The following is a 14,092-nucleotide window of genomic DNA, read 5'->3' as shown; positions in this document are numbered from 1 at the left end:
CCTTTTGATTTCATCAATTACTGCTCAGAGTCTTTGCTTCTCGCAGAAGTTTGGTTGTGGAAAATTTAAGATCAAGTGGACTCATCTTGAAAAAGATCTGATACTATAGATAATGCTATTATTGTTTGGGCAGGGTTTGCATGCACTTGTATATGAAATGAACACCGAACATGAGCAGTGGGAATGGGTTGATTTGAAGCAGGTAGTATACTTTGCTTAGTGACCTCAATTTCATCCATAGTCATGGAATTCTAGTCTTGTTTACATTTTTAGTTTCTCTTCTTAATCCTAATTTTGATTGGCTGCATGGTTGTAATTATGCCTTGTGCGCTGGATAATGGTATGCAGTTGCCACAGCATGATCTGGAGATTGTCAGTGGACCAGCCATGCCTGTCACTGGTAAAGCTACAGGCATGAATTTTACTGGAGGAGGTCAAGGGACTGCAAGTAGAGGCAATACAAAAGCACGTGGAAGAAGTGGTCTGATGTCTCCAGTCGTCATGGGTAGAAACACGAGTAAAGGGCTGAACAACTCTTTAGAGCAATCTAATCTTTCAGGAATGCCTACAAGAAATTGGAAAGGTTCAGCACCTGAAAATGGAAGTGAATTGAAGGGATTGCGGAGATTTCAATTGCCTTCACTTGATGCCCTTGTTAAGGAGGTTTGCTTCTCATTCCCTCCTGGTGTACATTTTAAAGGTGGAGTCCCAACACAGTAGCATTTCGCTATACTGCCAGCTTGGATTATTACCTTTTACTTTTCCATTAGCAATGTTGAATGCATGTCAGGAATCTCTCAATGGACTAGCAAATTTCCCAGTTTATTCATCCCATGCAGAGAGTAGGGTGCAAATACTGATATGAGATCAGTGGGTTAAAAGTTTTTGACAGGATTGAGTCAAGGGTTAGTATCAATGGAAAACCTTGATAATGTTCCAGTGAGGGTAGTGATTCTACAAGTTCATTTTTGTACTAACATAGAGGAAAGTAATGCTCTTAAAGGGGGGGAGAGGGGGGGTGGGGGCATGCAGAAGGATGGAGGGTAGGCGGAGGGGGAGAGAGCAGGGTGAGAAAGGGAGAGCGGGAGCAAGGACATGGAATCCTAGAGGTATACTTATTGTTAGGCAGCATTGGGGCATTGATCTGTTTTGTGCAAATCAATGCATATTCATGGCTTGCATGTTATAGAACCAAAGAAGGGGAAGAAGACAAGACCCCATCTGCTTTTTTGTTAATGGAACCAATGAAATGCACAAACTGTTGTCGGACCCAATTACTTAATAGAGCGTGTGTAGCACCTTGGGTGTCGGCTATGACATGCCAGAGATATGAAAATGCAAGACAAGTGGGCATACCAACTAGGCCTACAGGTTATTTGGGAAAAGGCCAACCAAGCTTAGTTTCACATATTAGTCTTAGATCAGTCGCATTTTGTGGGAATAGATATACAAAATTGCAATGGTGACAATGGGATCTAAATCTGAGTGTAATGTGTTAGATAGTTAGCAGCACTTTAGGCATTGGGCGAAGAGGCGTCTTTGTGTTTTAAGCTTTCAAGCATTGAAAATGTTTCTTTGTTTAAAGCAGCAAAGACTCTAAATTCTTCACTTTTTCAATGGAATTATTCATCAGACTCCAAATTCATGCATGCTTTCAATGGAATTACTCATGAGCAGTGTCTGCGAGTACGTCTCTGAAAGTAGTCACTTCGCTTGCTGTAGAAGCTTTAGAGGCTCTTCATGCTCGTTAAAAAATTGTAACAAAAAGCTTCTTTCCACTATTGTTTTTAATCGTCATTTGCAATAGTTTAGGGATTTTTCAACAAAGAAGAATTTGCAAGTATTGTGTTTTGTGAGTCTTGCACTTGAACTTTTGGTTATGATTGTCGTGGCAAATTTTACTTGTTATGTGCTATTCATATTGTGATTTGCAACCAAAGTAGAACTAAAAGGCTGATTGTAGATTCTAATGTTTTGAGTGTCTTGTACTTGAGTTTTTAGCTTCATCCCCTTACTCTTTAGAATCGATTGCTTTGACATTTGGATACACAAGAAGTATGTGACCTTCCCCTAGCTTTGTTCCCAAATATTGTGACCATAAGAATACTCATTAAGAGTTATGTTGGGTTTGAACTTGTCCTTAACGAAGTTCTTGTTAATTTTTTAAAATCTGTGTCTGTACCTTTGCTTTAATAATTGAAGTTATGACTAAATAATATCCGTGTGTGGCTCACAGATCGACAAAATTGCTAAGGAGGAGGACTTAATGAAGATTTTAAGTGTAAAGAGGGCAGCAAAGGTTGTCTTCATAGTTTTGATGGATGCCTTTTCGAGGGCGGAATCTTAAATACGTTGTATTTAGTTCATTATTCTATTGTTTGACTTTTGAAATACCTTGTGAGGAGACAATAAGATATGAAGGAAGGAATGCACATTGTGAGATGTGTACCACAGTGCTCGTGTAATTTACTAGATTGGATGCATATGGGATGATTTGCAAGGATGCTCACGCTTGAGAAAATGATATTTTGTAGGAACATGAAGAACTTTTAAGAAAGGCACTAGCTGAAATTGGAGAATCTTCAACAGAGGGAGAAAGTGGTAAGTTGTCTGTATGATGATGCTCGTTTGCCTTGGTAGATATTTGTATGCAATTATATGCCTGCGAACACTATGCTCAGAAGGTAACATGGTGAAGCTCGATCCATTTAGTTAGTGATACCCTCTCTTTTTCACCATGCATAGACAATGAGTCATAACTTATGGCTTAAAAAAATCTTTCTGTTAAACATGTTTCCTTTTGTCAACATAAGATATAAAATAGTAGTGCATGTAAACAAATGATCACCTCGAATATGAAAATGTGGACGTGTACATGATGGACATTGATCAATCAGAATAGGTTGCATGTTGTTGCCTTTGGCTACTTGAAAAATAGCTTGATGTGTAGAATATATTTTTTGGAAATGGATCTGCAAGTGCACAGTTTGAGGTCATGGGCTATGCTTGGGCATCTTGAAAGAAAAGGGTTGGATGCCTCGGGAGGTCTCTTGTTGCACTAATTCTGCTCATGTTTTCCTTGTTTCACTTTCTCGTCTCTTTGCTCCTCTGCGCCTTTTTTAGGCTTACGACTCATGCTGCCGCGTGGTTGTTCTTGAAATTCAAATGCATTGACGGACATTGGACTTTTTCTTGTTGCTTCAGACTCGGCTAGAGGCTTAGAGGCTGTGGTTCTTCACAATTATAATCCATGGGAATGTTGTGAGGATTGTTGGTTTGTTTGCATATTAGTAGAAGGATGGTCAAACTTTCATGCTGTGGTCTTATGAGGCTCCATATGAATGAGCTCTAAGGAAAATGATATCCCTGGCAGAGGTGTATGGAGGGTAGGGATACAATAATGTTAGCAAACGAGTACTAAATAGTGAGTCTAGCCTGTTGGGTCTGTAAATTTTTTAGCAATATTGCTGAAAGGTTTCTAGTACATGGAACCATGTTACGTTTGCGATGAGTGCAGCGGAAACTGATCAGAAAGAGAGAGTGCACACACCACAAGAAATGAACTGCAAAAGAGGAGAGAGACTGCAAGGGATCTCAGGGAAAAGCCCTCAACTGCTAGGCAGAACCTCTGCTCAATGAAATGGTACAAGAATGGGGAAAGGGCCCTATAAATAGGGTCCCCCTCACAGCCAACCTATTCCAAGCAGCCGACCAGGCTGGTTGACCCAGGGTTGGCTGTAACCTGACCTACAGGTCAGTGTAACCAGCTGGTGGGGGGCCTAGTTGCACCGCGCCCCCCCTGCCCCCCCACCTAAAACTCAGTGCCTTGGTGGCACCTATGTGGCCACCTTTGGCAGCAACACAAGAGCCCTGGGGCGTGCCGAAACTGCTTTGCACCCCCCTGCAGCTAGGGCCTCTCCAAGTCCCGCCCACAGGGCCCGGAACCATGGCCTGAGCTGTGCCATACTGGTCTGCATAGATCTGCTCCCCTCCAGGCAGCCAGATTGCTGCCCCAGGGGTGACTAGATCTAGCACAAGACCTTGGCGGACAACCCTCCCCTACACTATTTTCACATGGGGCAGGCACACCCACAACTAAGGCCGTCGCTTCTACTCTACACATGGTAGATCAAGAGATGCAAAACCCCTCTCAGCTCCTGAACGTATCACTCTAGGAAGCTGGGTGTGCCGCTGGAGCATCTTAAGGAATGCATTGCATGATCCACTGGGCACAAGTATTGTTAGAAGAAGTCCCCTCTTGGCACAAACCATCTCAGCACGATCACTGGAAACCTGTATTGCTACTCCCAGGCTACTGGTGCAAGGCAAACTCCTTTGGTTTGGTAATGTACTGGTACAACCATAGCTATTTCCATATGTTACCATACGCATACGTCATACGGATATGGAAGTAAGATTGGCGTATGGTTCAGACCCTGGGGCTGAATCATACATGACCCTAATTTACCATTAAAAAAAGAGAGGGAAATATACATTGTACACATTTAATTGACAGAGAGCTACAAAACTTTCAACTTCAGACTTCAAACTTTAAACTTGTATTAATTTTAAAGTCATGATTCGTGAAATAGTCTAGGGACCAGAGTCATCGGGATTTTGATACATTGTGATAGAGCAATACTACACCAAAACATAATGATCAAAGGTAGCAGGTAGTAGATACTAGAAAATTGGAAGGAGGTACTCCACCAAAACATCAAAGGTAAAACTTCAAGGTTGCCAAGCTGCTAGCTGCCACAGCTGGGAAATAAAGCTGAAATGCATCACAACTGATGAGGCTCAAGCGTCAAGCTGTATCGTCATCCTCATCTGTATCGTCATCCTCATCCTTGTCTCGGTCATCATTATTGTCACCATCAGTTCCATCCTCCTCCTCCTCCTCCTTATTCTCATCCTCATCACTATCATTCTCATTTGCCTTGCCATGGGACTCCAAAAGACAAGAGTTGCTTGAAGCTGCAGCAACATCCATCCTTCCTGTAACTAGAGGGGCTGGAATCTCCTCTTCAATATTCTTGGTCCAAATTCCTTGGAATGACAAAGCTCTTGATATCTCTGTTTCTAAGAATCAACATAATGTTTGTAGATAACACTCAGAGAAGCTTCCCATCCGCTTCTTCTTTGACTTTCACAAGTAGGACTAGAGATAGTTTTGAAATGATTGCTTCTTCCAAGGGCTCTGTATTCCCCTCGGCTTCTTTGGCTGCAACTCCTGTGAGACAAAGGGGAGTAGAATGCAAGAGTGAACTGAACGTCTGAATAGAAGAAGTGAGAAGTACAAGAAAGAGTGACAAAACCATTATCCTATCCACAACCGTAGTTAGGGATTGGATTGTGGTTAGGGGAAAAACCTCAATGAGGGAAAAGTGCCCTTAACCTAATTATTACATTACATTGGCCATTTGCCTAGAATATACCAATAGTTCTAACACCCCTTGCAGTGTCAATGTGGTGTACAAGGTAGTGATCAATCACCAAAAGGAGATAAGCTTAGGGCATTGCGAAATGCCTCAAACTTCTCACGTGGAAGTGCTTTGGTGAAGATGTCTGCAACATTGTCATGTAGATCATATTGATCTCCCCTACATGCAACTTCTCTCTGACATAATGATAATGAACCTCAATGTGCTTCGTGCGAGCATGAAACACATTTGCAAGTTGCCCCCCTTGGGAAAGATTAAGCCGTAAGACTTTGTGCCTTGCAAATAACAGAAGATGCGTTTAATAGCTTGCCAATGTGTAGTCTTTGGGTTGTGCATATACCTGCTCACTAAAGATATTGCATAATGAATATCGGGCCTTGTATTGCACAAATAGATGAGGCATCCAATAGCCTGGCTGTAAAGTGTGACATCCTCTGATTCACCTGCATCATACATAGTAAGCTTCAGCCCTGGCTCCATGGGGTTGGCTATAGGCTTACAATCATGCATGTTGAACCTATCCAAGAGCTTTTGCACATACTTGGATTGAGACATAACGATGCCACCCTTGTCTTGTATGAACTGAATCCCCAAATATAAATTTAACATGCCCAAATCTGTCATGTCAAATTCAGCTTTCAACTCAGCTTTGAAATCTGCAATTATTTCCTCATTTGACCAAAATATCCCCCCCATCCTTCTTGATGCAGAGGGTGCTTTCCATGGGACTATTATGTAACCCCTTACTTGCCAGGAATGCACAAACTTTCTTGTCTGCTCTTCTTGCAACAAAAGTCCTACCTATCTGTGAAAAGAGAGAGGCTGTCTCCCTCAGTGACAAATTTAGCGAGGTGTGGAAACTGAGATAAGACTCAGGAAGAGAATTCAGAGTGGTGGTAATCATTTCTAAATCCGAAATAACTTCATCTATGTTCAAAAACTGTTTCCTCAAATGTTGAAGTTTTGTGAGGTGAGGATTGATGGAATCTCCCTTATCCATATGTGTGAGATAGCTCTCTCTTTAGGAAGGAAACACTAGCATCATTTCTTATTGCAAACATGCTCTCTAAAATCTCCCAAGCTGCCTTCGAGGTCTCGCATGACCAAATGTGAGGAATAATGAACCTCTTGACAGAAAGATAAAATAACAGAAAGATGCTCAAGTATAAATGGATGCTCAGATAAAATGACTTTGTATAAATGGATGCTCAAGTATGTGTGGGTGTGTGGATTTGTATGTGTGAGAGCATATTTTTATACTATGTTCTACACCCACTGTTGGGTGCTGATGACGTCAGTGGGGATGTCATAGTAGCTAGTCCCTGCTATGCATGATGGAGTTTATGGTTTTCAACCTTGTGAGTGACTCTCATGAGATTGAAACTGCACTATGTTGTGTTTTTAGAGGATGAGTTTGGGAATGTTCTTGGATTCATCTAGGTATATGCTTGTGCCGTATTAGCGGACATGCAAATTTCACCTTGTGAAGTTTTCGTCCAAGTTGCGGCCTACTGGTATTGTGATAATTCTTTCTATCTTAAATGGTGTGTTGCCCTAGCAGCTAGATTTAGATTTAGATGCTCGTTGAGGAGAGACTAAAATGAAAATGTTTAGACTTCACAAGCAGTTGTAGCTTGAATGAAGAGATTTTGGACTACCTTTTGATTAGCCTTCTCCTTTAGTGCTAGCCTTCATCATGGCTGAGTCTGCCCTTCACCTCCGGAGTGTCGACAGAAACTCAGTACGAAGACTTTGTATAAATGGATGCTCAAGTATGTGTGGGTGTGTGGATTTGTATGTTGTGAGAGCATATTTTTATACTATGGTCTACACCCACTGTTGGGCGCTGATGACGTCAGTGGGGATGTCATAGTAGCTAGTCCCTGCTATGCATGATGGAGTTTATGGTTTTCAACCTTGTGAGTGGCTCTCATGAGATTGAAACTGCACTATGTTGTGTTTTTAGAGGATGAGTTTGGGAATGTTCCTGGATTCATCTAGGTATAAAATAACAGAAAGAGCTTGTGCATCCCTAGAATCCCATCTTTTCTGATCTGCTGTGGGAGTCATTGGAGTAGCAGCTACTGTTGCAATCACTTGTGCTGCATTTTAACCTCTACCCTTGCCTCCAGCTGTAGGAGTGATAGGCGTAGTCACAGTATTTGGCCTTGCCTCATCTCCATTGAGATAATCCCAAAGATGTCTGCCAACCAAGATGTTGCGAATTATAAAACTCCACAAGGAGTAGTTGGTGCCATCCAACTTATCCTCCTGTGTGAGGACTCCAAACACCTCATTGGGGTTGTTCTGAGCCATTTCTGTCGGAAAACTCAAAAAACGCAGCAAACTAGACAAGTAAAATCCCTTCCTTGGATGTAAAGTGCACAACTAGAGTCTGCCGAAAAAAAAAATCTGCCAATAGTGACAATTGCTGTCACAGCCTATCAAAGGCTTGAAATGCAACACAATGCTCTGCAAATGCCCAAAAATCTGCAAAGTATATCCGCAAAAAGTGGCAAAAGTTTGCAATTTGACTCACACTAAGTCTAAAATTTCTTGCAAATCTCCCAAATGATCTTTCAACTACCAAATTGCATCCAAAATGCAAAAGCCCCACATTTCTGCAAGAAATTGCACTTGAAAGGGGGCAAATCTACCAAAAGCCCCAAATTTTGCAATTATCTGCAAAAACTGCAAAAGCCCCAAATTTTTCCTGCAAGATTGCAAGCAAAACCAAAAAGCTCCAAATTTTTGGAGCAGGTTTTGCAACCTGACTGCAATGCTTGCAACAAAAGATGCCTCAAATGTGCTCCCTTAATGCAAGCCAAACAATGGCTATCTGCACGAATGCTTGCCAAAAACACCTGCAAGGAAAAAAGCTAGCAAAGTGTATGGACACAAAATGTGTCCTGACTAGGTACGAACGTACGGTCTGCACACTTCGTATGTACGGTAACTGCAATGTACAGCTTCCACAGCAGTACGGAATCCGTACATAGTATAGATAAGTTAGAGAAGTTGTACGGTCGATGTACGGTCGATGTTGTATGGTAATATACGGCGTATGGATTGTCAATGCTGTTGCAAAGTGTACGGACTGGTGCGCAAGGTACGGTTGGTGCGGGACTGTCAGCTCGTATGGGTTGTATGGCAGATAGGCGAAATCCGTATGGGTTGTACAGTGAAATCGTACACAGAATGCGGGAGTCGGGTGCTAGTACGAAATGCTTGTTATGGAATGGCGCACATTTGTAGAACAACCTGCACGATTGGTTATGGAGGACAGTACGGAATGCGGGAGCTGGTTGTACGGCGTTGTAGTACGGGGATCCGTACAGGCGATTGGTAGGTACGACGATTGGCAGGTAAGGACGACACACATCAGATGTACGGCGTGTGATAGATGTATGGATGGCTTGGTAATGGAACTGTGTAGAACTGTACGGGGGTCTACAGGAGCAGGTACGGAACCCGTACAGTCGTACGGGGGTTGTAGGAATGCATGAGTTGGAGCGGGATGGAGGTAGGAGGCATGAGCACGGGTAGGAAGAACCTACTCTAATACCAAATGTGAGACAAAGGGGAGCATAATGCAAGAGTGAGAGCAAGAGTGAAATGAACGTCTGAATACAAGAAGTGAGAAGTACAAGAAAGAGTGGGGTTTTGTCTAAGTGACCAAACCCTTATCCTATCCACTAACCGTAGTTAGGGATTTGATTGTGGTTAGGGGGAAAAACCTCAATGAGGGAGACGTACCCCTAACCTACTTATTACATTACATTGGCCACTGCCTAGAATATACCAATAATTCTAACAACTCCATCTTTGAATCCGAATAAAAAGGAAGCAATAAATCACATGGCCAATATTTGGGCATATCACACTCATTGACTTCTCATTCATGAGAGGGGTCTTCTTCAAGAAAACAGTCCACTTTTCTCCTTGTATTGCCATACAAGGGTTAGATCTTCATAAGGCAAGCTTTATCAACATAAAGGAGATACTTAGCCTTAATAAAACTGTTTCTTGGAATCTTTCCATATCCTCTTTCTTTGAGAATCCTCTCAAATCTTTCTGAATGAAGTGATAATCTCCATACCGATACTCATGCTGGTCAGACATAAACTTGGAGAGTTCTCAAACTGTCCAAAAGGACATATAATTGACAGATGAACTGTAAATTTCTTCACTTTGGCCATAATAATCCATGAGAAACCATAAGAGGTCTTGTAATAAACAAATCCCAATTGAAACTATTGAATAATAGAATTCTGAAGAAAATATTGGATCAATAATGACCATAAAATACTGCCATATTGAGGGCTGGTACTTGAGCATGTCATGCTCAATAACAAGAAAACAACAAAACTGAATATCATAACTGAAACTTTTCTCATTTATTCTTATTCTTATTTTATTTTATTTCTTTTTGTTTATTTATTTTTTTTTAATTTTTTAATTTTTAATCCTGTCTCTGTCACCTGCTTCGTTTCTTCTTTATTTCTTGTTTTCATTCTCTTTTGTTTATTTGACGTATTTTAGTAAGCACTGGGTTTGCCCAAGAGACTCCGTGGGTCTTTAGAAACCCAGTATAGCTGCTTATGCTTGGTGATGACGACATAAGTGTTGCTTTGCTTGCTAAGTATGTCTTCCTTTTGCTTTTCATAAAAGTTTTTGTTTACCTTTTTTTTCTTCTCTTTCATTTTCTCTTTTATTTTCTTTGTAGATTTTTGATCTTTAGAACAACAAAATTTCTAAATTTGTATGATTGGACTTATTCTAGTCTTACAAAGGTATATCATAACTGAAACTCCTCTGGAACTGAGACAATTTAAATTGAAACTTAAATACTTGGTCAATAATGACAACGTGGAATTCCGTCATAAAGGATCGGATACTTGATCATCTCATCATGCAACATAACTGATAATCGTGACTAGTTATCATAACTCAATTCCCTAATTGAAGATCATAAATCAGACGCATGACTATCAACTTGCCAACTTTGAAAATACTATCCTCAAATAGGGTCTGATCTTGACTCTGTCATGAATCTAACTCTTCAATTCATAAAAGAGATACAAGTAGTCTCTGACACTTCTCTTTGGCATAAGCTGGATGTAATAACTTCGAGATTCCTTTTGTCTTGGTACTATGTATAAAAAAGTTTGATAAGACCAAACAAATAGTCCATAGCCTTGACCACATAAGTCACAGAGTATACAAAAGTTTGATAAGACCAAACAAATAGTCAATAGCCTTGACCACGGGTTTCCACTGTCTTGGAGCACCACCGCTTTTTAGTTGTGAAGCCGGCGGAGTGCAGCCCGTACATTCTGTGTGGTAAACAAATGACATGTAGTGGGCTGGGGCATAGAGAACATATCCGGTGGTGCTTGCCTCAGGGCATAGAGAACATATCTGGTGGTGCTTGCCTCGGGACATCGTATAAGGAGCATAGATAAGTGTGCCATAACCCTCGGGTCAGTAATGGAAATGGGTGGCTTCTCCTTCCAAAGAAGTCACCATCTAGTAGTTGGATTTGCTCCTCGAAAGAATCTGATGATCTCATCCATCTTGTGTGGAAGGAAAGCTTGCCTCTTACACCGTGTCAGCCGTTGGAAGATCCGTTGTGTCTCAGATGACGTCAATTGACTCAAGGCTCGCTCCCGTGTGAGATGGGCTCGCGTCTCTTTGCACTTGGCATCAAACCAAGGGTTTTGAGGCATCTTCCCATGTCAAGCCGGTGCGGGTCGGGTCGTAGGGAAGGATCTGGTGGCACGCCTCACACACACCAGACTGAGAAAGAGGGTAAGGAGAGAATGGCACAAGAGAACTGCAAGTGATCTCTTGAGAAAACCCCGCTACAACCCGGGGAAAACATCTGCATAAACAGGCTGCTCGACAGCTCAACCACAACAAATGGAGGCACAAAGAGCGGAAGGACCGCTCCACACCCCTCTCCTAGTATTGCTCAACAAGGCATGCCCCACAAGGCGCTGGTTTGCAGTGATGTGCTGCTCCACTAGATGATGTACAAAGGGAGGAATGGGGGGCCTATATATAGGCGGTCCCCTTGCCGAGTCGGCTATGCTAGAGGAGGGCCGACCCCTGGTAGTAGGGCGGACTAGCCTAGGTGGGCCGACCCACCACTAGGGCTGCCCATGGCCCTATAAAGAGCCCCCCCCAAACACACACACACACACAAAAAAAAAATAGGGGACTGTATCCAGCCATTGTGGCCGATTTGCAGGTTGGTCCACCAACTGCTCCACAGCCCACAAAAGAGGCCCATAAGAGGCGCCGAAGAGCAGCACAATGGGGCACATCTTCCCACACAGCCTCACACCCCTCTTGGGAACCTTCCTGGCCTACGTGGCGACGCATGAGGCACTGGAAAGCCACACTAACGTACTCTCATAGGGGCGGGCACACCCACAACACAGGCCCTCGCTCATCTACCCTAGTGTCACTCACTGGGCGAGCACACCCATAAGCAAGGCCCTCTCTCTCTAGGTGACATCAGGAGATGTAGACCTCTACCGCCTTGTCACCATCTGGATTTCTCTCTCTCCATATAGGATTGAGAACAAAAGCTTCCGCATGCAATGGAGAGTGCATCGCATCCCACCTTTAACATAAAAGGCTCCGACATCAGCCAACTTTGAGGAGTCTATCCCATCCATAGTTTGTATCTTCTCGACCATTGGTCAGTGAGCTCATATACAAGTTCCATGGTAGCCCCTTTTCTATCAGCCAAACGTAGAATAGGTGCACATATCTTCACAATGACTCTTGTTGGTAGCCTGATCTTAAATCAATATTTGTAAGGAGTTTGGCTCCATTGTATTTGAAATCTTTGTTCTTGCTAAAATGAAGCGCCAATACAATGGAAGACACATGTTGTGCCTTCACAGTGCGTGACACTTTCTTCCTGCAATACTCATCACTCACAACCATGCAGCGCAATCCATTATAGACTCTCTCATCCGACAAGTTAAACATGTAAGCAAACCAAGTCCGTGTAGGTTTCACTAATTCCTTCTTTGCTGAAAGTTCTATACAATGCTAGCACCGTGTGCTTCCGAGCAACAATTGTGGCATGTCCCAACATTGGCTTCACCCATGCAAGCAGTTCAATGTCCTCAAACAAGAGGTCAAGGCAATGGCTATACATCTAGTATAGAAAATATGGGGCCACTCTTCCTCTATGAGTAGTTCTCCTGCTCACACACAGTTTGATGTATTGTCCATGCATACCTGCACCACATTATCAGCCCTAACATCAAGAATGGCATCTTTCAATATCTAAACAATGTACTCCTCTAACTTGTACTGTTCACATGTATTCACTAACTTAAAGAAGGCTGAGCCAAAAATGCATGAGACCATGATATTAATGATAGGCTGATGCCGAGTGTTAGACTAGCCGTCACATACTATAGTGCAGCCATATTTTTTCCATTTCTCCCGAAGTTGTAGGAACTCTTGATCTATGCATACCACCTTAATATTTAGCTCCTTTGTGCACAAAACTTTGTAAGATTGAGGCTTAAAGCTAGGCCCAACTTGGCCAATTGCAGGAACCATTTCTAAAACATTAGGACTCTGCACCCTTCTAATGAGGAATGTCCTCTGCAAAGAAAAAGTGACGGAAAGCAATGTATGCATCCTTCTGTGCGTCTCCCATGCATAAATCAACACTTCCTTTGATGCTTTTGTTTCCTTTGTTTTGGCTCACGTGCAGATGCACTTGCACTTGCAGCACCACTTTCCGAGGCATCTCCCAAATCAGCCATATCTACATCAATCTCTTCTCTCACCTTTTCATGGGGAGAGGTACAACTCTCAACGCCAAGGCCCGTCAGCCCAAGAAAATGTGCTTTTATGCGGATAGGTCCTTCATCCGAATGATGAGGGCAATACTCCTTTCCCAAAGGCTTCAATGTGTCCACAAATTCCCATTCAGCTCCTTTCTTTCTTCCCATTTGCGTAGTTCTAGACACAATGACAAAAGATAATGTCGCTTTCATTAGATGAGAGAGATTTCAATTGAATTGCTTGCAGCTCAACAGTGAATTGCTCACTATATATATATATATATATAGAGAGAGAGAGAGAGAGAGAGAGAGAGAGAGAGAGAGAGAGACAGGGAGGGAGTCTATTACAGTCTTCGGAAGACAAAAAAGGGTCTATGAGACTAAAAGAAATTGATACAATGAACTGATGGGTGGAGCCACTAAACTAGTAACAACATTCGGGACAAATACAAAATCCATAATCCTACCCATAATGGCATCGGTACACAAAAGGAAAAAAACCCTCTGAGTTGAAGCCAACACTTGAGAGCGTTAGTCCCTAGGAGGGGGTCGTCGGTGTGCGAGGTTGCGGTGGTGGTAGAAACCTTGCTGATAGGGCGCTGACAGCTGTTGACATGTACAGCCCGCTGAAGTCTCCTGACAGTAGCTCTACTGTGAACAAGTGCCACGGCAGCCACTCTTGTGAGTCGTGTATCTACTCTATTGAGCATGGAAGCGATGTCTCCCAGCGTGATTTGAGCCTCAGTGCGCTGGCAAGTCTGGCATGTCTCTAACTCTGGCACGGGTCCCTGCATCCGCTACTTCCGTTAGTCCTACTGGTCAGTACTA

General features: G+C 42.7%; 1 protein-coding gene across 2 annotated transcripts in view; it reads left to right on the top strand.

Moving 5' to 3' along the window:
• Positions 1-14,092, top strand: part of LOC147885896 (protein EMSY-LIKE 2-like) — a 60,459-nt gene that overhangs the window by 39,188 nt on the left and 7,179 nt on the right. For both annotated transcript variants that reach the window (XM_087396756.1, XM_087396755.1), the window contains exons 6-9: positions 134-202; positions 349-663; positions 2,237-2,299; positions 2,535-2,601. In XM_087396756.1, coding sequence (XP_087252882.1) covers positions 134-202; positions 349-663; positions 2,237-2,299; positions 2,535-2,601 — 514 coding nt within the window. The remainder of the gene's footprint in view (positions 1-133; positions 203-348; positions 664-2,236; positions 2,300-2,534; positions 2,602-14,092) is intronic.

Source organism: Dipteris shenzhenensis, chromosome 25 (assembly GCF_047967505.1).
Source record: "Dipteris shenzhenensis isolate YYH24624 ecotype China chromosome 25, Dip_SZ_1.0, whole genome shotgun sequence".
Lineage (NCBI taxonomy): Eukaryota > Viridiplantae > Streptophyta > Polypodiopsida > Gleicheniales > Dipteridaceae > Dipteris > Dipteris shenzhenensis.
The sequence above is the reverse complement of the archived record's forward strand: the minus strand, read 5'-3'. Positions and strand labels throughout refer to the sequence as shown.